The sequence below is a fragment of the Somniosus microcephalus genome, chromosome 11 (genome assembly GCF_052327205.1).
Source record: "Somniosus microcephalus isolate GS21.2 chromosome 11, FLI_Smic_1.0, whole genome shotgun sequence".
Classification (NCBI taxonomy): Eukaryota; Metazoa; Chordata; class Chondrichthyes; order Squaliformes; family Somniosidae; genus Somniosus; species Somniosus microcephalus.
This window is the reverse complement of record NC_140997.1, coordinates 9,074,705-9,101,805: the sequence shown is the minus strand read 5'-3', so window position 1 is coordinate 9,101,805 and position 27,101 is coordinate 9,074,705. Positions and strand designations below refer to the sequence as shown.

The 27,101-nt window shown below is 44.6% G+C and overlaps 1 protein-coding gene across 9 annotated transcripts in view; it reads right to left on the bottom strand.

The window, feature by feature from the left end:
- The window catches only part of arhgap17a (Rho GTPase activating protein 17a), a 154,819-nt gene that overhangs the window by 6,397 nt on the left and 121,321 nt on the right, over positions 1 to 27,101 (bottom strand). For 5 of the 9 annotated variants that reach the window (XM_086000117.1, XM_086000119.1, XM_086000122.1 and 2 more), the window contains 13 exons: positions 25,322 to 25,390; positions 25,057 to 25,138; positions 24,447 to 24,574; positions 21,859 to 21,970; positions 21,107 to 21,188; positions 20,852 to 20,932; positions 19,242 to 19,355; positions 17,166 to 17,257; positions 16,469 to 16,625; positions 14,970 to 14,987; positions 14,080 to 14,304; positions 3,539 to 3,708; positions 652 to 1,302 (listed from right to left, as the gene is read on the bottom strand). In XM_086000117.1, the coding sequence (XP_085856243.1) occupies positions 652 to 1,302; positions 3,539 to 3,708; positions 14,080 to 14,304; positions 14,970 to 14,987; positions 16,469 to 16,625; positions 17,166 to 17,257; positions 19,242 to 19,355; positions 20,852 to 20,932; positions 21,107 to 21,188; positions 21,859 to 21,970; positions 24,447 to 24,574; positions 25,057 to 25,138; positions 25,322 to 25,390 (1,981 nt within the window). The remainder of the gene's footprint in view (positions 1 to 651; positions 1,303 to 3,538; positions 3,709 to 14,079; positions 14,305 to 14,969; positions 14,988 to 16,468; positions 16,626 to 17,165; positions 17,258 to 19,241; positions 19,356 to 20,851; positions 20,933 to 21,106; positions 21,189 to 21,858; positions 21,971 to 24,446; positions 24,575 to 25,056; positions 25,139 to 25,321; positions 25,391 to 27,101) is intronic. The other 4 variants (XM_086000118.1, XM_086000120.1, XM_086000121.1 and 1 more) reach the window with 3 other exon arrangements.

Sequence of the window (27,101 nt, the reverse complement as noted above, 5' to 3'; positions counted from 1 at the left end):
TTAAAGTTATTAGTCACAAATTAATTCACAAATTAATGTCAACCCAATCATATCTGGGTAAGAACCTTCATGAAGGACTAATCATTTTAATGGTTAAAAAACAAGTTGAGTACTAGTTTTGATTTCTGAGTATGAAAATCTAAACTTGAATCCCCCAAAATGTCTGTAGTCTCTTTGGGTACAGTGCACCTTATCTGAACAATCTCCTCCACATGCTCACACCCACCCCTCTCCTCCTCTGAAAGCACATTACCAATTACTTCCTTCTCATCCATTGGAATCTGATCAGTCACTATACCCCTATCCACAGGAATTCTCTCCCCAAACCCCTCTACCTTGCTACATCCCCCTCTGCCTTGAAATGTTTCCTAAAAACGTTTTGCTTTGGTATCTTCCCCCTCTTCCACTAAATGTTTCCTGCTTTGTCATTAAGAAAGGTTTAAAGATCCCTCTAGAACCTCTGGTGCTGACTGACATAATAATTAAACATTTTTCATTTAGTATATTAAGACTTCAAAATGATTAAGAGTTTGGATTTCTTAGAAATATAATGCAATCACACTGGAGTAAGAGTCTGGTCTCTAGTTATTCCCTGTTTGTACGTGTAAAAGACAAATTATAAATACCTGCTGGCTATTTGAAAATACTCACCAGTAACTATTTTTGAAGCTGTAGCTGCCACATTGGACAATGCATGCTCTGCAGGAGTGGAAGAGTTTGCTGCAGGGGCCGTTACAGGTGGCTGCGGAGGTGGTGGAACATTGGGTCGATTTCTTGGTTTTGGTACTGGTCGTGCCCTTGGCAAAGTGGCAAACTGCGGGGGAAGAGAATGTTGGGACTGCAGGTCCGGATTTGCTGTGAAGCTCTGGGCATGTGTAAAGAAGTGCTGATTTAGGTGGAAGCGCTCACCAAGTGTCCCTAATGGAGGCGTGTTGGGGGGAGTTGGTGTGCCAGGTGGGCTATTGGAGGACGGATCCGTCGCTTGCTCACAAGGTGCCTTACACGGATATGGATTGGTAGGCTGTGCTGGAGGTTGAGGTGGGGGGTGACTAGGAGCATGAATAACCATTTGATTACCAGAATGCCTGCGTGGCTGGATTGTAGGTTGAGAAAATGACTGGCCATGGGATTGAACAGGACTCTGGTTTCCAGGTTGACCCGGAGATGGACTGGTAACTTGGCTAGGCTGTTTTGGTGAATGCAAGGAAGCTTGGTTAGCAGGCTGGTTAGTTCCATGACCCACAGGTTGTCCAGGAGGTGGATTTGAAGGTTTTGGAGGAGCAGGAGCAGGCTTTTTTGTTGCTTAAAGGGAATAAAAAATAATTTCAGTTAGTTTGCACACTAGAGACACAAGATTACAAGCGAATTGCAGATGTGGAAGGCCATTCAGCTCATTTTAATTCATCCACTCAGGAAGATTCTAAAGTCCCACAATTGTTTCTTAAATGATTCCAGGGTTATCCACTCCACTACTCTATCTGGAAGTCCATTCCATAAGTTTATTACTCTGTAGGCAGAAGAATCAGTCCTAAATTTACCTTTTAATACTATGAACCTAAGGTTCATGATTTACTTCATCCATTCCCATAACTATCTTATATAGGAAAGAAGGAAGGAAGGAAGGAAAAGTAAAGTTAGGGCTTTTTCATTGAAGTGGAGAAGGTTAAGGGTGAGTAGTTGAGGCAGGGACCACTGGATCTTTTAAGGGAAGAGTAGATAAACAACTGAAACAAAGGAAATTACAGGTTATGATGGGAGTGTAGGGCATTGGGATTGTTCGAAGAAAGAGCCACTACTTGGTATGGGATTTCCTAATCGTAGCATCATAGAATAGTACAGGACAGAAGGAGGCCATTCAGCCCAACGAGTCAGCGTCGGCTCTTTTGAAGAGCAATCCAATTAATCCCACTCCCCCTGCTCTTTCCCCATATCCCTGCAATTTTTTTCCCCTTCAAGTATTTATCCAATTCCCTTTTGAAGGCTACTATTTAATCTGTATTCACCACCCTATCAGGCATTCCAAGTCCCAACCGCTCGTTGTGTAAAAAAGGTTTTCCTCATGTCGCCTCTGGTTCTTTTGCCAATTACATTAAATCTGTGCCCTCTGGTTATCAACCCTTCAGCCATTGGAAACAGTTTCTCTTCATTTATTCTATCTAAACCCTTCATGATTTTAAGCACCTCTATCAAATCTCCTCTTGGCCTTCTTTGCTCTAAGGAGAACCTCAGCTTCTCCAGTCTATCCACGCAACTGTAATCCCTCATCCCTGGAACCATTCTAGTAAATCTCTTCTGCACCCTCTCCAAAGCCTTCATGTCCTTCCTAAAGTGTGGTACTCAGAATTGGACACAATACTCCAGCTGGGGCCGAACTAGTGTTTTATAAAGGTTTAGCATAACTTCCTGGCTTTTGTGCTCTATGCCTCTATTTATAAAGCCCAGGATCCCAAATGCTTTGTTAACCTGTCCTGCCACCTTCAAAGATTTGTGTATACGCACCCCCAGGTGTTTCTCCTCTTGCACCCCCTTTAAAATTGTACCATTTAGTTTGTATTGTCTCTCCTCATTCTTCCCACCAAAATATATCACCTCACACTTTTATGTTGAATTTCATCTGCCATGTGTCCGCCCATTCCACCAGCCTATGTCCTCTTGAAGTCTATTACTTCCTCACTGTTTACTACACTTGCAAAGCTTCATGTCATCTACAAATTTCAAAATTGTGCCCTGTACCCCCAAGTCCAAGTAATTAATGTATATCAAAAACAGCAGTGGTCCTAGTAGTGAACCCTAGGGAATTCCACTGTATATCTCCCTCCAGTCTGAAAAACAGCCATTCACCACAGCTCCGTGTTTTCTATCCCGTAGCCAATTTTGTATCCATTTTGCTACTGCCCCTTTTATCCCATGGGCTTCAATTTGGTTAACAAGCCTAATATGTGGTACTTTATCAAACGCCTTTTGAAAGTCCATATACATAACATCAACTGCACTGCCCTCATCCACCCTGTTACCTCATCAAAGGACTCAATCAAGTTCATCAAACATAATTTGCCCTTAACCAATCCGTGCTGGCCTCCTTTATTAGTCCATGCTTGACCAAGTGGCTATTAATTTACTCCCCGATTATTGTTTCTAAAATCTTCCCTACCACTGACGTTAAACTGACTGGCCTGTAATTGCCAGGTTTATCCTTCTCCCTTTTTTTGAACACAGGTGTAACATTTGCAATCCTTCAGCACCAACCCTGTATCTAGAGGATTGAAAGATTGTGGCCAGCTCCTCCACAATTTCTACCCTACTTCCCTTAGCAAACTAGGATGCATCCCATTGGACCGGGTGAGATATCCACTTTAAGCCTTTCTACTACCTCCTATTTTTTTTATTGCATCCAGTATCCCGACAATGCTGTGGAAAGTATTCCATTCCCCAGCAGCGATATCCTTTACTTTAAAGAATAACAGAAAATCATCCACATTACACTTTCTCAAACATAGCACAAGGTTCTAGATGCTACTCAACCATAATGAAAACTCACCTCTTCTGATGACATGTGGGCTGGGACCAGTTGTAGCTGGTCCTGGAGCAACATTGAGCTGGTTGGGCCCTGTGCCAGTTGGTTGTGATGGGCTCTGTCCTGCACTGGCTATGCTGGCACCATTCCTCACAGGTGGCGGAGTGCTGGCAGGATCTTTGGACTTTGAAAGGCTGAAGGATTTAAAAGTTATTGATATGAGATCCGAACAGAATGTGAACTCTATAAATACAATATTCCACAACGGCCTTGAAGCTAAAACGGTTTTATCCAGACAGTTGTCTATTTTAAAATATCCACTAGTATCATTCAGGGTGGTGAAATACTTGAAGTTGCTGGATCCCACAACCGTTTGGGCTAAAAATCACTTTTAAACATCAGAGTGAGGGTGAATAAAAGAGATTAAAATAAATTAGTATCAAAAATTGTAACTAGAAGTATAAAGTGCCCTTAGAATCGCCTCATCAGATCATGTGACAGATACAAATAAAACTAGAAAATGCTGCAAATACTCAGCAGGTCAGGCAGTATCTGTGGAGAGAGTGAGAGAGAGAAGCAGAGTTAACGTTTCAGGTCAATGACCCTTCGTCAGAACTGGAAAAAGTTAAGAAATGTAACGGATTTTAAGCAAGTGCAGGGGGAGGGGAGGAAAGAACAAAAGGGAAGGTCTGTGATAGAGTGGAAGGCAGAAGAGATTAAATGACACTTGTCCTCACCTTTCACCCCTCCATAGTCAACGGATCATCCTCCGCAATTTCCACCACCTCCGGCGTGATCCCAGCACCAAACACATCTTCCCCTCCCCTTTCAGCATTCTGCAGGGACCGCTCCCTCCGCGACACCCTGGTCCACTCCTCAATCACCTCCAACACCCACTCCCCTTTCCACGGCACCTTCCCGTGCAAGCGCAGGAGATGCAACACCTGCCCTTTTACCTCCTCCCGTTCAGGGCCCCAAACACGCCTTCCAGGTGAAACAGTGACTTACTTGTGCTGCTTGCAATTTAGTACACTGTGTTCGCTGCTCATGGGGCAGGCTCCTATGCTTTGGGGAGACCAAACGCAGATTGGATGGCTGCTCTGCGGAACACCTCCATTCAGTCCGCAAGCGTGACCCCGAGCATCTGGTCGCCTGTCACTTTAATTCTCCACTCCACACCCACTCTGACCTCACCGCCCTCGGCCTCTTACACTGTTCCAATGAAGCTCAACGTAAGCTCGAGGAGCAGCACCTCACCTTTCCATTAGGTACTTTACAGCCTTCTGGACTCAACATCGAGTTCAACAATTTCAGACCATAACCTCTGCCCCTATTTATTCAGATGGCAGTGGTTGATGATTTTGCTATACCCATTTACACCTCCTCTCGACACATCTTTTGTTTCTTTAGCTGTCCCATTACCATCTCCTTTTGCTTTGTATAATCATGCCTTTTGTTATTTAATCACTCCTACCTTCCACCCTATCACAGATCTTCCCTTTGAGTTTTTTCCTCCACCCCTGCACTTGCTTAAAATCTGTTACATCTCTTAACTTTTTCCAGTTTTGATGCAAGGTCATCGACCTGAAACTTTAACTCTGTTTCTCTCTCCACAGATGCTGCCTGACCTGCTGAGTATTTCCAGCATTTTCTGTTTTTATTTCAGATTTCCAGCATCCGCAGTATTTTGCTTTTGTGTTTGTGACAGATACAATTCAGCAACGCTATAACTGATGGCCAGAGTGTGAGACAAAGTGATTCCCTTAAATCCTTTTTTCCCCTAACCAGTCACCAACATGGTGATGCAGTAACTCATGTGCCACAGTCTGATAGAAAGCCCTACAAGGGGAGTTCTTTGCCAGCTACAATGCAAGGGGAGATATTGACAGAAGACTAAAAGAAAAAAGGGGGCAAGAAAGAAAAAGGTGGTGAGAAAAAACAACAGGTAAAAAAATATATTCAGTGAACTTTTTAAAGAATATAATTTCAGTGAAAATTTAGTGGAGTTTTGATGCGCTATCAATTCTAATAAAAGGCTAGGCAGAGTTCAGAACAACAGGCTTTTATTAACTACTGAATTGCACTTCAGACAGATCAGGACTATGCCTCTAGTGGACGACCGAATGCCAGGAGCTGCCATGCGGCCGCTCTTATACTCGGTAGCCCAGGGGCGGAGTCAGCTGAGGCATAGTCAGGCACAACAGTGAAACAAGAGTGAACGACAACAACAACAACAACAGTGAACACAGTGAACTACAGTGGTTTACCACATTCACCCCTCGTTTAAAATTAAGTCCGGCGGGGTGAAGTGTATCAAAAGTTCGAGTAGGCGAGTCTGTCGGGCGGCCTCGTTTGCCGTCGAGATCTTCGTGGTGACGGTGGCGATGGTACAGCTTCCCACGACGCGTCTTGAGCGGGGTCCAGCACCAGCGTATCGTCCCCTTTGGTGTTGGGTGGGCGAGTGGGCTCCGGCTGGTCCTGGGGGCGCGGCATGCCGTCTACTGGGGTGGAATGGACAGGGGTGAGAATTGGGTCTACTGAATTTTGGGCCGTGTCGGAGGGGGTCGTGGTGGGGGGCAATGGTGGCGGGTCAGTGGACCCCGAGGGTGCCAGATCTCTAATGGAGACTGTGTCCTCCCGCCCGTCCGGGTATGCCACGTAGGCGTACTGGGGGTTGGCATGGAGGAGGTGAACCTTCTCTACCAGGGGAGCCGTTTTGTGGGACCTTACATGCTTCCTCAGCAGGACGGGCCCTGGGGACGTCAGCCAGTGTGGTAGTGAGTTACCGGATGTGGACCTCCGGGGAAAAACAAACATTCGCTCATGGGGGGTTGCGTTGGTGGCTGTACACAGCAGTGACCGGATGGAGTGGAGCGCATCGGGTAGGACATCCTGCCAACGGGAGGTCGGAAGGCCCCTAGATTTTAAGGCTAGGAGGGCCGCCTTCCAGACCGTCGCGTTCTCTCTTTCAACCTGTCCGTTCCCCCGGGGGTTGTAGCTGGTGGTCCGGCTTGAGGCAATACCTCTCATGAGCAGGTACTGACGGAGTTCGTCGCTCATGAAGGACGAGCCCCGGTCGCTATGAATATAGCTGGGAAAACCGAACAGAGCAAAGAGGTTGTGCAGGCATTTAATGACCGTAGCGGTGGTCGTGTCCGGGCAGGGGATGGCAAAAGGGAAACGGGAGTACTCATCAACTATGTTGAGGAAGTACACATTGCGGTCAGAGGTGGGGAGGGGCCCTTTAAAGTCGATACTCAGGCGCTCAAAAGGGCGGGTGGCCTTGATCAGGTTTGCTCTGTCAGGCCTATAGAAGCGCGGCTTGCACTCTGCACAGACTGGGCAGCTCCTGGTCATGGTCCTGACCTCCTCGATGGAGTAAGGCAGGTTGCGGCCCTTAATGAAATGGAAGAACCTGGTGACCCCCGGGTGGCAGAGGTCGTTGTGGAGGCCCCGTAGTCTATCGATCTGCGTGGTGGCGCATGTGCCTCGCGATAGAGCGTCTGAGGGTTCGTTGAGTTTCCCTGGCCGGTACAAGATGTCGTAATTGTAGGTGGAAAGTTCGATTCTCCACCTCAAAATCTTATCATTTTTGATTTTACCCCTCTGCTTGTTGTTGAACATGAAAGCAACTGAACGCTGGTCAGTAAGCAGGGTAAATCGTTTTCCAGCCAGGTAGTGCCGCCAGTGGCAATGGCCTGGGCCTCTTTTTCCACAGAGGAGTGTCTGAGTTCGGAGCCCTGGAGGGTTCGTGAAAAGAAGGCCACGGGTCTTCCCGCCTGGTTAAGGGTAGCGGCCAGGGCGAAGTCGGATGCATCGCTCTCCACCTGGAAGGGGATGGACTCGTCTACCGAGTGCATGGTGGCCTTGGCAATGTCATCTTTTATACGGTGAAAGGCTAAGTGGGCCTCCGCCGTCAGGGGGAAGGAAGTGGACTTGATAAGTGGACGGGCTTTGTCCGCATAATGAGGGACCCACTGGGCGTAATAGGAAAAGAAGCCCAGGCACCTTTTGAGGGCCTTGAGACAGTGGGGCAGGGGAAGTTCCATCAACGGGCGCATCCGGTCAGGGTCAGGACTGATGACTCCGTGTTTCACCACGCAACCAAGGATAGCGAGGCGGGCTGTGCGGAATATGCACTTTTCCTTGTTGTACGTGAGGTTTAGGAGTTGGGCCGTGCGGAGGAATTTATCAAGATTGGCGTCATGGTCCTGCAGGTCATGGCCGCAGATGGTCACGTTGTCCAGGTAGGGAAACGTGGCCTGTAACGCATTCTCGTCGACCATCCGGTCCATCTCCCTCTGGAAGACGGAGACACCGTTGGTGACGCCAAAAGGAACCCTGAGGAAGTGAAAAAGGCGGCCGTTTGCCTCGAAAGCTGTGTACTGGCGGTCCTCAGGACGGATAGGGATTTGGTGGTATGCTGCCTTGAGGTCAATGGTCGAGAAAACGCGGTATTGCGCTATCTTATTAACCATGTCGGCTATGCGGGGGAGGGGGTATGCGTCCAACTGGGTGTACTTGTTGATAGTCTGGCTGTAGTCGATGACCAGGCGCGGCTTGTTGCCGGTCTTAACGACTACCACCTGAGCTCGCCAGGGGCTGGTACTATCCTCAATAATCCCCTCTTTCAGGAGCCGCGTCACCTCAGATCTTATGAAGGATCTGTCCCCGGTGCTGTATCGCCTGCTCTTTGTGGCGATAGGCTTGCAGTCGCGGGTGAGGTTGGCGAACAGGGGGGGGGGGGTGTGATTTTGAGGGTGGAGAGACTACAGGTGGGGCGTGGCGGGCAATTTAAAAACTGCTGGTTGCAGACAGTGAGTGGGGGAAAAGGTCCACCGTATGTCAAGGTGACACTCTTAAAGTGACAATGAAAGTCCAACCCCAGTAGAACGGCAGCGCAGACATGTGGCAGGACGAAGAGCTTTACATTTTTATATACGGAGCCCTTCACCGAGAGGGTCACTACGCAGTAGCCGCCGACGTCTGCTGAGTGGGATTTCGAGGCCATGGAGATCCGATGGCGCGTTGGCCGGACCGAGAGAGAATAGCGCCGTACTGTATCAGGGTGTATGAAGCTCTCCGTGCTCCCGGAATCAAAAAGGCAAGTTGTGGCGCGGCCATTTACCTGGATGTCCATCGTGGACCTGGCTAGCTGATGGGGTCTGGATTGATCCAGCGTGATGGAGGCCGCTGTGGAGTCGGTAGCGTCGCTGTAGAACCCCGGTGAGGCGGCGGTGGGTGAGTCGGGGGCCCGTTGGCAGAATGGCAGACAAGATGGCGGCGTCGGAGAGGAAGGACAAAATGGCGGCGCCCATGACGATCCCGATCCCCACGAGGCTGGAGGGAGGCAAGATGGCCGCTCCCACGAATCGCACGCGGCGCTGCTGGAGGTAGGGGTCTTCTGGCTTCTGCAGACGCCAGCGTAGTGTCCCTTCTTACCGCAGGCAGAGCAGACCGCGTTTTTCGCCGGGCAGCGCGCCCTGGGGTGTTTGGTTTGGCCACAGAAATAACATTTCTGGCTCGGGCGGGACATCGCTGCAGCAGTTGAGGCCAGGGCCCGTGGCGGCGCCGCGTCCCAAGGTGGCGGCGGCTGCGGCATCCATGAGGCGGCCGCGCGGTCCGGGGAGTAGGCCTCCATGTTCCGGTGGGCTACGTCCAACGAGAGGGTGAGTGAAATCGCCTTCTTCAGGTCGAGCTCGCTACTTTCCAGCAGTCGCTGCCGTGTGTGAGTGGACCTGAGGCCCGCCACGAGGGCGTCCCGGATGAGCTCCTCCGTATGTTCCGTGGCTGTTACTTGCTTGCATTCGCAGGCTCGGCCGAGTTCCTTCAGCGCCCGTATGTATGCTTCTGTGGGTTCCCCGGGCTGTTGTTTGCGAGACCCCAGGAGATGTCTTGCGTAAACATAGTTGACCGGGCGTGCGTATTGCTCCTTCAAGATGTCGATAGCCCCCTGGTAGCTCGTAGCGTCCCGGATAAGGGCAAGAGCTCGGTGGTTTACTTTAGAGTTCAGCACCCTGAGCTTGTCGGCATCGGCGGCGACGGTCTCGCCGGATGCAGTCAGAAAGGACTCAAAACAGTGCAGCCAGTGCGAGAACTTAGCAGTCGAGTCCGGTTCTTGCGGGTCGAGTTCAAGGCACTTGATCTTAAGAATCTGCAGCATCGTTTTTTTTTTTTTTTCAGTAGTTAATAAAATTGATGCGCTATCAATTCTAATAAAAGGCTAGGCAGAGTTCAGAACAACAGGCTTTTATTAACTACTGAATTGCACTTCAGACAGATCAGGACTATGCCTCTAGTGGACGACCGAATGCCAGGAGCTGCCATGCGGCCGCTCTTATACTCGGTAGCCCAGGGGCGGAGTCAGCTGAGGCATAGTCAGGCACAACAGTGAAACAAGAGTGAACGACAACAACAACAACAACAGTGAACACAGTGAACTACAGTGGTTTACCACAAGTTTACAGTGCAGTTTTCTAGCCAAGCTTATCTACAGCTTTCACAAAGATTACAGAAGTCAGACCAGACAGGTCTCACTCATTTTGGTGATGTATCTCACTATTTTGTTTTCAAAAAAAAAAAAATCAGCTGTTTTTCAACAGATCTGTAATGCCTCTGATTTCACTTTAACATTCCCCAATGTTGGTAGCTCTGACCTTCATTGAAACAAGACACTCCCTTGCTAGAGTACTCCCCCTTTCTTTGAGAGGCAAGACACCCATCCCCCTTCAGCACTTCAACACATCTTCAACTTTCAAAGCAAACACAGCTGGTCTATCCAGTAACACTGGTAAAGCCACTTCCTGTAAATATGTACTGAGGGTTAAATTATATAGTGGAACTGGAGCAAGGCAGAACACGTTGAAGCACAGCTCTGTGAGAAGAAACAAACCAGGCTACTGCCAATCTCAGAACACAGCGGGAGTGCAAAGTGAAAGCCACGCAAAAGTTTGACTTGGCTTGGTTAGAAACAAAAACACTCTTTATACACCAAATTGGTACATTCTCCTTAACCCTATCCATGTCATAGGAAACTTTATTCAGCTGTTAGGATGTACATTTAAGTCATTACAACAGGGCAGTTTAGATAAGAAATCTACCCTCTGTATTACTTCAAACATTACTGGCAGTGTCACATTCAAGTGAACCCTTTAACAGTTAAAAAATACCTAAAGAATTCCTGTAGCTGCATCAATCAGGTCTCCAGTAACCAGCAATTCATCAGAAAACACACCACTTTTACCCAGTACTGAAACATGAGGACTTTAAACTGAAACACTCCTTCAACATTCCAGTTGTTACAACTCTAGTTCGAGCGGGGTTAGTTGTACATCGGCCAAATATTTATAAACTCTATGCAAATAAAAACTTCTGGAATGTTAACACAGATTGTTTTAAAGATACTGGCCCTGAATTACCTCGTGCCTGCAGTGAACTACGGGTGCAAGAAGGTCAGGCAAGGGCAGGAAATCTGATGATGCCAGGTCTCTGTCTCAAAAGAAATGGCCCCAGGGATACCATTTGGGGAATGCGATAGCTGCTCCCGCACCCCCCGCCCCACCACTCCTTACAGTCTGATGAATTAAAAAGAAAGGATCAGCCAGAAGGTGTCATCTGCTGGACGCATTTCCTGTGCCCCCGTATGTACTGTATGCCAGAAAGACACCGTGTTACAGTACATTAGAGGGGCAGACGTGGGCTCCACAGAAATGATCCAGACGAGGTTCATGGCTGAAACACTCCAATACAAGAGTCCTGGCCCCTGAATTGGTTGTGCAGCATGGAAGATCCTTTTACCAACTGGAACCCATTGTTGACCCAAGGTTGTTTGGTCTGAATGATTTGTTACTGGGATTGTTAGGTTGGGATGGGCGTCGGGATAGACTTAAGATGTGTTTTGCTCATTCCCAACTACTTAGTAAATTTCAAGAGTTCACATGCAGCATATTCAAATATTGCAGTCTGAAAACACCATCACTAATAGGAGCCAAAGTATCCGATAATGATTGGAACAGAACTTAATGTTGAACATGGAATATTTGAGTGCTTCTACAGGAGTCCATGCACAGACAGAGAGAGAGACACACCAACAATCAAACTGCAGTGCAAGAACAACCCTAAAATGATTTGTATTGGACTCTAAATCATAAATTAATCTCAATAAAATGTGGCAACCTGTCTCAATCCCAAACCTTTCATCAAGTGTGAGGCTAGTTCATCCTATTCTGCCTCATATATTTTGCCAGGTGTCATGTCTAGGAATAGTTCAGCAATCACTTCACACATCGGATTGGGATTTGTGTGAACAGCAAACAGGATATCACACTGCAATGGGTTATTTGGTGTAAAGGCACAATAAGAGACTTCCACTGCTAGGTGAGAGGGAGGAGACATCTCTATATGTAATATTCAGAGCACAACTACCAATAAAGAGAATTACAATTATAACCTCCATATAGATTGGGACAGAACAAGTAGAAAAGGGAATAAATAGATTTATTCAATGAATTTAAGATGGCTTCCTAAAGCAGCAGGTCTTCAAATACGGGTGGGTATTAAAGGGTATGGAAAGAAGGCAGGAAATTAGAATTAAAAAGATAAAGCTGCAAATCGCTAACAAAAATGGCAGAGCAGGCTTAATAGACCAAATAGCTTACTCCTGTTGCTATGATCCGAACAAAGTCTACAAGGCACAAGTTAAGGGAACATTATCAAAGTATATAATATTAAATGTGATAGATAAAATAAACCCAGATTATTACTTCAAAGTAAGGCAGGAAAGTAGGACTAGGAAATATAAACTAAAATTAGTGAAAAGTAAATTTAAAACAGATCAGAGTAACAGGATTTTCTATCATGCCTGCACTGGTTTTCTGAAAGAGCTGTACATTTTGTTCCATTCCCCTGCCTTTTCCTCATAGCCTTTTAAATGTTTCTTTTTCAAATATGCATTCACTTCTCTTTCAAAAGGTATTATGAATTCTACCCCCTTGGTAGAGCATTTCTGCGTTAAAAAAAACTAGCCTCTTCCATTTTTTTGGTGATGCCCTCTAACTACCAACTCAATGACCAGTGGAAATAGTTTTTCTCTATTTATATTATCAAACCCCCTCACAATTTTGAACACCTCTATCAGCTAGAATCATAGAGGTTTACAATACACAAGGAGGCCTTTTAACCAAATCAAGTCTGGGCCAGCTCTTTGCTGGAACAATCAAAAATTAATTCCATAGCAATCTAAAACAAATCCCAAAGTGTCTTTACTCAAATAATGATAAATATTTGAAATGAATCTGTCTTTGGAATAGGACAGGCTCGACAGGCCGAATGGCCTCCTTCTGTGCTGTAACCATTCTATGGTCTGCCAGGTAAGGTAGTGGAGGCAAAAACAGGAAGGCAGATTATTATCTGAATGGCAATAGATTGGGAAAAGGGGAAGTGCAACGAGACCTGGGTGTCCTTGTGCACCAGTCGCTGAAGGTAAGCATGCAGGTGCAGCAGGCGGTTAAGAAGGCAAATGGTATGTTGGCCTTCGTAGCAAGAGGATTCGAGTACAGGAACAAGGATGTCTTGCTGCAGTTGTACAGGGCCTTGGTGAGACCACATCTTGAGTATTGTGTGCAGTTTTGGTCGCCTTATCTGAGGAAGGATGTTCTTGCCATGGAAGGAGTTCAGCGAAGATTCACCAGGCTGATACCTGGGATGGCAGGAATGACGTATGAGGAGAGATTGGGCTTGTACTCGCTAGAGTTTAGAAGAATGAGAGGGGATCTCATTGAAACTTATAAAATTCTGACAGGACTGGACAGACTAGATGCAGGAAGGGTGTTCCCGATGGTCGGGGAGTCCAGAACCAGGGGTCACAGTCTAAGGATAAAGGGTATGCCATTTAGGACAGAAATGAGGAGGAATTTCTTCACCCAGAGAGTGGTGAACCTGTGGAATTCTCTACCACAGAAGGCAGTAGAGGCCAATTCATTAAATATATTCAAGAAGGAGTTGGATATATTCCTTAAGGCTAAAGGGATCAAGGGATATGGGGAGAAAGCAGGGACCGGGTACTGAATTTGGATGATCAGTCATGATCGCATTGAATGGCGGAGCAGGCTCGAGGGGCCGAATGGCCTACTCTTGCTCCTATCTTCTATGTTTCTATGTTTCAAAAGGACTAGGGACAGCCGGGGAACTGCGGTATTAGAGGGAGAAACTTCGACAGACCAGGTAGCCTTTTCTTATCCCTAAATGTTCTTTGTATTTTAAAGCGCTATTGGGTTTTACTTTGTTGCATCCTGTAACAATTATATGAAGGCACTTTCCCGCACTAACTTCAATGCGTAACATGGACGACAGCCCCTCGACCCTGTCCTGCTCGTTACATCAGGAATTATGTTTTTTTTCTCGTTTCATGTTGTGGGTGAGGACACGTCCTCAAATTTGCCAAAATGTCTATATGGCCGATCCTTTACTGGGGATTGTCTTTCAGAGTTGGTGAGTGACGGAAGCTTCCAGATTTGCCCTAATCGCCTTGTTTCCAGTACAACTCTTTCCAAGTGGCATTTTCTTACCTGTGTTCATCAGTTTCTTGAGGCTGCGGCTCTGTCACACTAGCAGGAGGAAGAGCAGCAGCTGCTGGGCAAGAGTCAGGGCCCAAGCCTGATGGCTGCTGCTCATTGATAGGTACAGCCTCACTAGGAGGGGGAGGCGGCTGGACAGTTGGGGATGTGTGCTTCCTGATCAGAGTGCCAGCTCTGCGAGAATTCAACTGAGGCTCAATAACCTTTACACCCAGGCTACAGAGAGAAGAGAAAGTGAACACAGACCATGCACATCAGAGTTAACATATACATGTAAACTATTCCAAAGACAACTACAATCAAGTGCCAGACAGGGGAAGAATGCACAGCACAACGATAGCTTGAACTTACACAGATGCACAGATGCGAGAAAGCTTTTAGTCATGATCTTAGGGTACAAGTTAATCCATGCAGTCCACAGACTGGATGCTTTGACTTGAGCATGACAACTTCAAACACAGCACAGGCACAAGAGGATGTGGAGAATTATTGGGGTTTAAACAAGCAACATTTGCAGGCTGCCTATTTGAGCCGTTTTCCAGCCAGGATGGAGTCAACGGGGCAAATAAAGGGCTAACTAAGAAATCCCAACTATTCATCAGTAAATACTGAAAGATTTGGGTCTCCTTGGGAGCATTTTATATGCCCTCGCCACACCACTTCCAATTCAGATATGGTCATTCAGATAGCAGTGCCATGGACTCAACTGCTCAGACAGAACATGCTCGGCCTTTTAGGCCTGCTGTCTGTATGTCCAGGGTCTTCGGTGGAACATGCACTAAACTCTTAACTTCATCAGCACATTGCATTTACCATTAGCTATATAGAAGAGAGGCACTCTGCAAAACATTTAAAAGTGGGGAGAACTCAAATGATAATACCTTGATACCTTCCTTATGCTGCAAGGCAGGGAGTTGGGTTTTTTTTTTGGGGGGGGGGGGGGGGGGGAGGGGCATGTAAAGAGAACAGTTATTGACTATCTGCATCAAAGTGAAATTAATCAGAGCTGAGCATAGCCCACTCACTTGAAACAACTCTTAAGTTTTATCTGATGGGAGTTACAGGACTATGCACCCCCATTTTGTGCATTCACCAGTATCTTCATGAGTACCTTGTACAAACAAGGCATTGTGGTCAAGGTCTTCAAACAATCTGCATCTTGCAGAGAACACCTTTTCCATGTCATTATTCAGCAGCAGTAGTGTCTACCTCTGTCGCAACTCAATGAAGACTCCGACACTGTAAAAGCCACTCATCAGCGTCGAGGATCAGCTGTCACAGGCTAGATCTGGCCCATGTGTTCGTTACACATTGAATAATATTTACATATAAACCAAGAATTTCCATTTTATTGCTTTAAAACTCCTCTGTAAACAACAGAACAAGCTATATGTAAACAGGCATATCTCTTCCCCATTATTTAATTTGAATCATTTGGTAACTTTTTTAAAAATAAAAAGTAAAATGCATTATATATATTACTGAGAGACAAACATACATGGAGGAGCGTGAAGTGAAAAATCCTCTAGTAAGAATTTTTAGCATTCCTGTAAACCGTATGCAAAGCTAATAGAGACCATGGGTGCAACAGTGAAATGTTTTGTCAAACTGCAAGGTAAATAATGAGTAAAAGCTTCCCTGGCTCTGTACAATGTCTGTAGGATTCCCTTGCGCAGATGCAGCAAATTGAGTAAGTTGTGGGGCTGATACACCAGACCAGCCCATACCAAGGAGCAAGTCAAGCTTCTCTGGGAACTGATGAGCCTCGCTGCAGTCTGAGGTGCAGTGGAGGTGGCCTAGCCCTATTGGAGAATGGGTAAGTTACATCAGTGATGGAGCAGACGAGATTTGATTGTCTGGTATCTCAGATGCTGCTGCATAAATGCATACACTTCCTATATGCATAGAAAACACATCAACATGTATACCAAGTTGGTGTCAGCTTAGCTCAATTGGTAGTACCCTCACCATGCAACATTGTGGAGTCAAACCCCGATAGAAATTTCAGCATAAAATCTAGGCCGACACTTCAGTGTAGTACTGAGTGCTGCATTATCGGATGTGCTATCTTTTAGACCAAACATTAAACCAAGGCCCCCATCTCCTGTTGAAGTGAACTAAAGGTTCCCATGTACTATTCAAAGAAAAGCAGGAGGTTCTCCTGGTATCCTGTCCTGCCACCACCAAAAAACAGATTATCTAGTCATTTATTAATTTGCTATTTGTAGGAACTTACTGTGCACAAATTGGCTGCTGCATTAAAACAGTGACTTGCACTTCAAATAAAAAAATATTGATTGTAAAGCATTTTGGGACATTCTGAGGCCGTGATGTGATACTACATAAATTTAAGTTGTTTCTTTCATACATGTGAACATACCTGTCCTTTTTCACTACATCTTCAACTACTGCCACACTTGTAGGCCTCTTTCTCTCCAGTGTGCTACTGTCATAGTCACCTCCATACATCGACAGATTATTAAGGTGATTGGCAGGAGTCATTGGCGTAAACATGCCTGACACATTGAAATCTATGTCTGTTAAAAACAACAGTAGAAAACGTCAATATAATTCATTCTCTGAAAGGAGCAAAAACCTCCAACAGTGCAGCACAGCAGTCATCTCTAAATCGGGTCAAAAGAAACTACAGGAAACTTTTTTTTTATCCGGCACGGACGGGACCGACGTGGTGCCGGTTGATCGAAAATTCCGGATAACCGAAAGCAATAGTAAAAGATACGGAGCTGAGAGCTCCGTATAAAGCAACAGCTTCAGAACAATGGCCACAAGTTGCAAGCCTCTCTGTAGCTTAGCAACAGCTGCAGCCACACCCTTGCACAGCAACAAATGGAGGAAGGCAAGTAATAAAAGTTACCTGAACCTACTCCTGAATTTTGCCGGTTAACCGAGATTTCCGGTTATTTAGGTGCCGGTAAATCGAAAGTTTCCTGTACTGAGGTAGCAATTCACAAGTTAGTGATTTGCGAAAAGAAGCCAAGGAAATGGCACAATTAACATTGCTCAAAACTATATTGTCAAACAAACCAATACAAAAGGCGATTCCAGTTAGTACTTACCATCCGGGAAAAACCAGTCTGCATGCTGGATGATTGGCTCAATGATCGTAACCACATGGACAGAGGTAGCTGCGGCCAAGTCTGCAAGCGTTCTTAGAAGGAAAAAAAAGTGCATTTTATAAATGTTCAAAGTCAAACAACTCGTTCACAGTGGATAGTCTAAAACTGTCAAATGCATATCGGCACTGCAGATTTTAAGAAATGCGATATTCCTCTGAGGGCCCATACTAGAAACTCAAATAAATATACACAAAGTGGGATTTGTGGTTTTTACCCAAATTTGTATTGCAGCCAAAATATATATATATTTTTAATTCAGAACTATTCCTGCGGTTTGCCACTAAAATATCAACTTAGTTTCACGAGCTGTACCGTGAGTCCTATTGAAGGAGCTACTCTGTTAATGCTCGTCAATGCAGAACTGCCAACATAACCAAAGTAGCTTAAATAAATCAAATGATCAGAAGTCAAGTAACTGCTCCTAAAGCTGTGGCTAGGTTTGATTCAACCTGGTCTGTGCGTAATTTTCCCATGCCCCGGCCCACACCAGCAAGAGTTGTCAATGTGTGTTCAGTCTCTCCACTACCTGCTCATATTTCTGCAACGATGCAATATGGGGACAGGCCATGCCCACTTGATATTAAGTCTGTACAGATTACAAGTTGCAATAGGCCGATGGAACTGGTCAGACTGTGGGTGCGTTATGCAGAAGAAAAAATAAAGACAGAACAGATGCTTCCCTGATCAGGTGGTTAAAACAACAAGTAGCTAAGCATATAGTCTAGAAAGGCCATAGGTCAGATCCCTGATTTCTGCTATGTTAGTTGATCTCAGTTGGTGTGGTAAGAGGAATCTTACGATTGACCGTACCCACCTCCCCCCACCCCGGTATAGGAAGAGTTCTCAACCCCCAATTACTTTTCGCGACCTTTGTTGGTAGCGTGTGTGCGCAGATAGGATCAAGCTAGGTTCTGATGCGGCCACAATCGAATACCCTCTAGGCTCACACGTGAAGAATGGCCACTTGAGCAAGGTATCAGAGAGCAACTGGTGCCCATGGAACTGTACCCCAATAAGGAGTCAATGTGTTCAGGAGAGAAGATTAGTAGATAAAAGAATGAAGAAATAAAGAATAAAACAGACACCCTTCAGGGAAGGGGAAAATAACAGCACCAAAATTTTTTTTTAAACATGTAGACCATTCATTTTTTTTCACAGATTCACAGAAACCCCACAGTGCAGATAGAGGCCATTTCGGCCCATCGAGCCTGCACCGACACATATCCCACCCGATCCCCGTAATCCCTACACCAACACATATCCCACCCTATCCCTGTAACCCCACGTATTTAATCCCCCTAGCACTTAAGGGTCAATTTTATCATAGCCAATCAACCTAACCTGCACATCTTTGGACTGTGGGAGGAAACCGGAGCACCCGGAGGAAACCCACGCAAACACGGGGAGAATGTGCAAACTCCACACAGACAGTCACCCGAGGCCGGATTTGAACCCGGGTCCCTGGCACTGTGAGGCAACAGTGCTAACCACTATGCCATATGATTATACTTAGCCTAGTACACTTCTCAATATGTGCTGCACTTTTGAGATTGGAAACACTGATCATACATTCAGAGTAGTGTGGTGAGACATTAGCAACCAAAGGAGATACAGTTCAAGTCTAGAGAGTGAAAGAAAGGGAATGTCATTGAAACCAAATCTCAGAATAGACACTACATAAAATAGAATATCCAAGACAACATTGAACATTCCAATAACAAAGTGAGCTTGATAAACCCAGCCATGGATTTCCTTGTAATTTCCTTGTGCTAGTTACTAAGGATTCCAGCTGTTTTACTCCTAAAAAGTCTTGGTCTTAAAGTAGGGATCAGTGAAGTGTTACGTTAACTTTGGCTCCATTAATACAACAAGCTTATTTAATAAGTTCTGTTGCAGCTAGGTCTCTGTTGTCCTGTATGTTTAAAGAGTTTTTTTCCATTAAGCCCTAATAAGAACAGTGCCACAAAAATTAAGGCTGGCCAGCACCTCACCATATAAAAGCAGCAAGGCTCTTACCCTTCATTCTTAGCCCACAGTAGGTTGGGTCCCAACACAATTGCAATGTTGCTGGGAGTCATTTTGTTGATGTCACTATACTGTGCAAGTTTTGAGAGAAATTTTATAAGATACCTGTTCAACAAAGACAACAATTTAGGTTACACCTCTGCAAACATCTCCATTTTGCACTGAATGCTCAACTTTACAAACACAAACATATTTCACTTAATTTCCTAGTACTCATCTGTATCATGTACATTACAGAAGATTTTGTTAACTTTACAAAGCAGTGTTCAGATGCTTCTCCCTGCCATGTATGAATGTACTCATTGAAAGATTTAAATGCAGGGAGCCCTGCAGAAACTATTCAATCCACTTATTTACATATACTGATCATCACCAAGCAAAGCAACAACCAAGGTTCTGTGGAGTCTCCTAAACATGGCTTGGTGTCCAACAGGGAGCTGCCACAAACAGGCGCATTGCCCAAAGGGGAGCCCTCACCCACCCCACCTCACCCCAAAATAGGACAGTGACAGTACCCAGTGCCTACCGAGGAGGTCCCCAGCCGCTCCTCCCCCGAAAAACAGGGCACAAAGATCATACGGGAGTACCTCAAAACAGTGCCCATCCAGGGGCCCTTGCCTAACAGGGCACAAAGCCCACAGGGACGTCACAAACAGACCACAAGGGAGACCCATCAAACAGGGCACAATACCCACAGGGTAACCTCAAACAGGATATAATGTCCACAGACGAGCCCCAAATACAACACACTACTTCAGGAAACATTCAAACAGCAGAAATGAAAATCCATTCCCAACTCAAATGTCTCACCAGTCCATTCCCCTGTTTTAGTGTGGATGTTTGACTTTGGTAATGTTACTAAACTTCCCTCCACACCATTTATTTTAATAGACAATATAATCTGGGATTGACTCCCAGCCCCCGTCATGGAGACCACTTTCCCCCTTCACCTTTCATTTCAATGGAAATGGCATTGTGGGGCTAACCTCCTCCTCCCCAATTCATTTCAATGGAAATAATTATGGGGATAACTCCCTTCATCACTCCATCTTTTTTGTTTTTGGCAGCATTTAGTTGAAAATTGACTATGTAATGTGGGGCTGAAGTCACATGTAGGCCATGTAGAGTCTCTTTCCTGGAAGATATTAGTGAATAAATTGGGCTTTTACAACAATCTGTCAGCTTTCATGCCCATGAATCACCAGACTTATGGAGCTCAATTTCACAACTTGCCACGGTGGGATTTCAAAGAAAAAAAAACAAACATGCATTTATATAGCACCTTTCACAATCTCAGGACGTCCCAAAGTGCTTTACAGCCAATGAAGTAATTTTGAAGTGTAGTTACTGTTGTAATGTAGGAAACTCACAACCTCTAGGTTGCTAGTCCACTACCATTACCACTAGACTTTTGTACCCGCATTGTATAATGAGATCTGATGTCAGAATTATACAATCAAGGGAAACAGTACGGGTATAGGAAATAGAAGTTTAAAAAATTAATATTTACAAGAATATCTCATTGTTGATCAGTAACTGTGTTAATATTTCAAATATGGCACCATTTCCATAGGTTCTATTTTAAGATTGAGAACACATACCTGAAGTTGGAACTGTTTGACTTTGGCATTTTGCTGCAGGTTACCCAGAGGGCCTGTAATTTCTTGTCTGGTTCTGGAACACTGTGACAGTATAGAACTTAAAGTTAGTTTGTGTTCACTGGGAAATTGCCAGTTCAACAACCTGTAGAGGCACATTATTTCAACAGTAAAATGTCCACACTTTATTTTCACAAAAAACAACATTGTATGAAACACAAGTGCAACATGATGCAGAGTGATGTGCTTAATCCTCACCTCGCAGCCTGGAACCACTCGTCGTAGAGTTGGAATGTCATTAAAGGTTCTGGCAGCTCTCTCAGATACGATTTCAAGGCACCTGAAGGCAAACAGACACCAAGGCTGTCAGTAAGAAGCAACCTATCAGGCACATCATCTAAATGTGGCAATGACTTATTCTGTGGGCTGGAAGCTTCTCAAGATAAACAGTACATACTATAATGAATAATGCAAGTCAATACAATGTGGCTCAGGGCATGAGTTGGGAGGGGAATTATTACTACTCCAATCTTCCCAAAGGTTGCTAGGATATGGTTTCACCAGCACCAGGTGCCCTTCAGTATCGCTCCCAAGAATCCATTCTTCATGTGGGAGGCTAGTGAATACTGTCAGCACACTGTTCAACCAGCCCCATCTGTCTGTGGATTTCTATCCCAAAAGTGTTTCACATTCCAATCTGCCAATAGGGTTGCCTTCCCAATCAATGGGAGTGGTTATAGTCTAAAGTACAGTCACTCTAATATGCTAGTTCTTCCCCAAATATTTCCTCTCCACCACTGTCCACCCAGCTCCAGCCAAAGAGTCTAGTACTGCGGAAATCTGTGGAAAATTAAAATCCATTTATTTGGCTGTTGAGTTTACCCATTCCATCCCAAAAATGTCAGCTTCAACTACAGCAATTTTTTAAATACACTGTTTAAATTCTGGGAAAAATCACAAGCAGCTCAATGTATCTCCAAAATGCTTTGACCTTTACACAAGTAACCTACCTGCAACAGCATGTTGATCAGAATAGAATTCCTCAAGCTGGGACGTAGAGCAGTCCAATGCAGCTTTTAGCTTTTTCAGTTTGGAGGCTCCAGCAGCAATCCGGAAGAGCCCCTGTGTTAAATCAGGGAAATGAGCACTGCACATTAGAAAAATCACTCCAGAAACAGAACATCTTTACAAACTGCACTATCCAAGAGTGAAGCCAGTAATAACTGCATGGCCCAAAATTTCCTATGCAGGGCAACGAGTGGCATCCGTTGTTCGTTAGACTTGCCTTTGCCCATTTAATATCGACGATATTTTGCACTGCAAGTTGCTGGAAGTGTGAGATGGAAACGGCGCGGCACCCTCTACAGGACAAAGACCGGGAAGGAAGTGTAAGTTGGAATGGTGAATTCAATATCAAATCAGGTACAGAAAGAGAAATAGAGGGAATGAAAGATTGGATTAAGAGGGAGAGATGAAAAAGTAAGGAAAAAATTAAAACATCTCCAACAACAATTAAAACCTAAAGGAATGAGACTCCACACTTGTAATAGTTAATGTTCAGTGCCAGAGAGGTTGACTGGCAGTAATTAACTCTTATCACGTTGTTAAAAGGGCCCTTAGACTTGAAATGACTTGAGTTAACATTCGATGACGAGTTTACATCGTATCTATCGTGCAAATATAGGAACTTCACGCCGCTCAATCCATTTCAATGGTGAGCCAGACAGCAGGATGCCGTTTTCGCGAAGCTAAGTTGCATCTCCGACAGCAACTTTTCAATATCTGTGTTCAATCGTGCATTTGCCCTCGCCTGAAGTTGCTCTGGCATTTTTGCATAAATAATGGTGAGCGTGATTAGCCTTGCCGTTATTCTGACAGCAAATTTTGGGCCCATGGGTATTTACTGGGAGAGTCAAAGTGAATACTCTACACGGGATTGTAATAATTTATATTGGTTTCCAATTTTCTCCTCTCTCCTGAAGAGATGGTTTGTTGCTGGGAAATGACTCCACAGATGCAGCTGCCCTTGAGTGAACATCCTTCATGCGAGAGCCCAGACAGTGAGTGCTGCTAGGGTATTTAACCATGAGGCATCACAGCCAAGCCTGATCCTTTCTCCTACAACATGTACACATATGCATTCCCAGCCAGGCTGCATTTACTCCCACTTTATCTCTGGGATGATGAGGCCAGCAGCAGCATTGCAACAAGCCACCCTGGCTGAGATCATCCAAACCAGCAGAGACCTGAACCTAGGACTTTCCATCCGTGCAGCTTAATACCACATTTATTTATATTCTGAGCTACATTTCAGAATCTTAACACACATATTAAAATTTATGCAAGGATTTTCATTCCAACAGTAGCAGCTGGAGCGGGTCCCTAATAAAATTTAAATCGTGCCCATTGAGGCCTTACACACTCACTCGGGTGAACAAATGAACACTAAGGAAATAACTGTGCTTGAAATATCACCAGATCACTGAAGCTGTTGCATCCAGCTTCACACAATACTCAACATCAAGTGTGAAAATCTAGCTGTTGTAAGTTTAATCAACTCCCTGAACAGGAACCACATTGCGTAAGGCCCTGTGATAAAACTAAACACACGATTGAAAGCAAAAGTGGAACATACTCTGGCTCTCTCTCTGACTGCGGGGGGGGATCTGGGGTCCCTGCCTTCCTTGTTCTAGTGCTGGAGCCACTGCTGTTTACATGCATGTATATAAATGATTTGGAGCTAGAGAAAGCAAAGCAAATGCAGAAGGATCAGGATAGGTTGGAAAGGTGGGTTCGTGAATGGCAAATGGCATTTAATGTGGACACATAAGATTATGGCTGAGAAACAAACAGTGGCAACAGGAAAGGAAATGGAAGCAATTCCTTGCTAAGTTGTATTGATCAAAATTTGAGTTCTGAAGCAAGGCTCATTAGAGCACTGGAGAATATCAGAGTTGTGATCAGTATTGCTGCGCTGTAAAACTCTTGATATACTTAGAATATTGATTTTAACAATTATATATCCTCTGCATAGATTCTAATTTTAAACTCAGCATCATGTAGCCAGTTGTCTAAAGATGAAACTTTTAGAACAATTCACGAAATGGAGATAGGACAGAACCACACTTGTATCTAAAGAATACCAATATATAAGTGGCTGTCAGAACCGGCTGTCAAAAAACATAATCTGAAAATTAAAGCTAGGCCGTTCAGGAAGTGAAATCAGGAAGTTTTTTTTTTTTTACACAAAGGGTTGTAAAGATTTGGAACGCTCTCCCCCAAAAGGCTGTGGATGCTGGGGGCCAATTGGAGCTTTCAAGTCTGAGATTGATAGATTTTTGTTAGGTAAGGGTATTGTAGGGCATGGAGCAAAGGCGGGAAAATGGAGTTGATGTGCAGATCAGCCATGACTTAAATGAATGGCGGAGCAGGCTCGAGGAACTGAATGGTTTACTCCTGTTCCTAATATTCCTAGAATTGAATGGTGATCGTTAAAGAAATAGAGCTGGGATGCAGGAGTGTCATATTCCTTAAAATGGAAATGAGAACTCTGATTAATCATTCACGTGCGCATATGTTCTAACCAACCAGCACTCACCTCCTCTTTCATACCAGTTTCTAAGAGCATCATTACACAGGCCTCCATAGGGAGTGCTATCTCACGACCACTACGCTTGAGGTGTTCTTCTAATGCAGTTCCAAATGCAGGCTTCTCTGTCCATGTATCTGAGTCAAATCAAGCAGAGGCAAATAAATTCACCAATTAACAAAATAAACTGATATCTTTATCTTCACAAGAAATCTTTCACTGCAATGATTGCCTGAAGTTCCAGCTTAATATAGTCTCTGTAATATTTAAAATATTTGTTTATTAAGCATGCAGATTACGCATGCAGATTACTTGAACAAAACCTACATATTACACAAAACACTTTCACTGGACAGTTCAAAAGGTTCTCTATTGATAATTAGCAAATCTATCAACACTTTTTAGTGTTCTAGTTAATCCACCATTAAATCAAAATGGAGAACAACTGGTGGCTGTTCATTAATGAATCAGAAAAGAAGTGACTGATTGCTCAGTTGGAAAACACAGTTGGATAAAATTGCACAGAGAAAGAGAGTAAAGCGTGTAATGTATTGAGAAGAAAAAAACACAGCTGATGCTCATACAGGAAAAATGCAACTAGTTGCTGCTGATACTGTACCTTGTTGGGTTTGGATTGTAGGGAGGACTCGCTCTAAGACTGCTAGTGATTTTCTATGGTAATCTGCTTGTGCTTCTAATAACTGAGAACAGAACCCACATTGTCAACAAAAATTCCATTAGCTCCAATGCTTACAAAAACAGTAACCTTGAGTCTATCAAACACAATTCTGGTAAACCGCAGCAACAATCTTAAGGCTAAATGAATGAAACAAAGAATTAAATACACAATGAGTTAGTGCCAACTCACCATGCAAATCACTCACCGTGACAAAATATCTTGCGTAATCACCTTCTTTAGAAATGAAGTTGTACATATCCGCTGCAAGTTGATCCTGTGGACGGAAATACCTTTTTTTAGAATTCTAAACACACAGCTTCCAAGATAATGCAGAGTACTGAGGGAAAGGGGTTAAAAGCTGCTCTACTAAACTACCTGTTAATGAAATAGAAAATTAGAAGATTCAAATCAAACTGGTTGTTGCAGAATTAATCCCTTCACATTTGAAAACAATTGCCTCTGATATTCATTAAAACAAAAACGAACATGAATACAGATGAGGGAGGTCACTCGGCCCACCTAGCTTACCTTCCCAGAGGTTTACAATCGCTCCCATCGCAGTGCCTCCAGGTGAGGGGAATTTTAACCCCCAAAAACTGATGGGTTTGGGTCGGGTGGGATGTAATAATCTTAAACCCGAACCCAACCCGTCCACTTCCGGTTTTAACGGAGGGGAGGACGACGACGACATGGCCAACCCACTTCCAGGAGGCAGGCCACTCATTTAAATACTTTAATGAGGCCGAGTGCCTCAGATTTTATATTTTATCTCCATTTAAGGTTTAACTTGCCGGCCAGGCTTCCCGGGCCTCAGCTAAAGGGAGGTGAGGATTGCTGCGTCGAAAATGCGCCTTTCCAGCAATGCTTGTGGGCCAGGAGCAGGAGTGCGTCTAGTGTTTATACAGTTGAAGCATAACCTCCCTGCTCTTATATTCTATGCCACGGCTAATAAAGGCAAGCATTCCATATGCCTTCTTAACCACCTTATCTACCTGGCCTGCTACCTTCAGAGATCTGTGGACATGCACTCCAAGGTCCCTTTGTTCTTCTACACTACTCAGTGTCCTACCATTTAATGTGTATTCCCTTGCCTTGTTAGCCCTCCCCAAATGCATTACCTCACACTTCTCCGGATCAAATTCCATTTGCCACTGTTCTGCCCACCTGACCAATTTATTGATATCTTCCTGCAGTCTACAGCTTCCTTCTTCAGTATCAACCACACAGCTGATTTTAGTATCATCTGCAAACTTCTTAATCATACCCCCTATATTCAAGTCTAGATCATTGATATATACCACAAAAAGCAAGGGACCTAGTACTGAGCCCTGCAAAGCCCCACTGGAAACAGCTTTCCAGTCACAAAAACACCCATCAACCATTACCCTCTGCTTCCTGTCTCCGAGCCAGTTTTGAATCCAACTTGACACTTTGCCCTGGATCCCATGGGTTTTTAACTTCTGCCATGTGGAACCTTATCAAAAGCCTTTATAAAGTCCATATACACTACATCAATCGCACTACCCTCATCTACCCTCCTTGTTACCTCTTCAAAAAATATTCAATCAAGTTTGTCAGACACGATCTTCCCTTAGCAAATCCGTGCTGACTATCCTTGATTAATCCATGTCCTTCTAAATGAAGATTTATCCTGTCCTTCAGAATTCTTTCCAATAATTTTCCCACCAAGGTTAGGCTGACTGGCCTGTAATTACTCGGTCTATCCTTTTCTCCCTTTTTAAACAAGGGTACCACATTAGCAGTCCTCCAGTCCTCTGGCACCACATTCCTTCCATTAAAATGTGGGTTTTTCAACAAAAAGCTGAATCCACAAAATTTTAATTCAGGAGGCACTGAACTTCACTACTAACCATTTTTATAGCTCAACCCACTTCTCACCATATTCCTCACACCCTCTTCTCTCTAAAACGCATCTCATTTTCTATTGAACCTTTGTGGAAAAAAATGGGATTTATTTCTGGAAG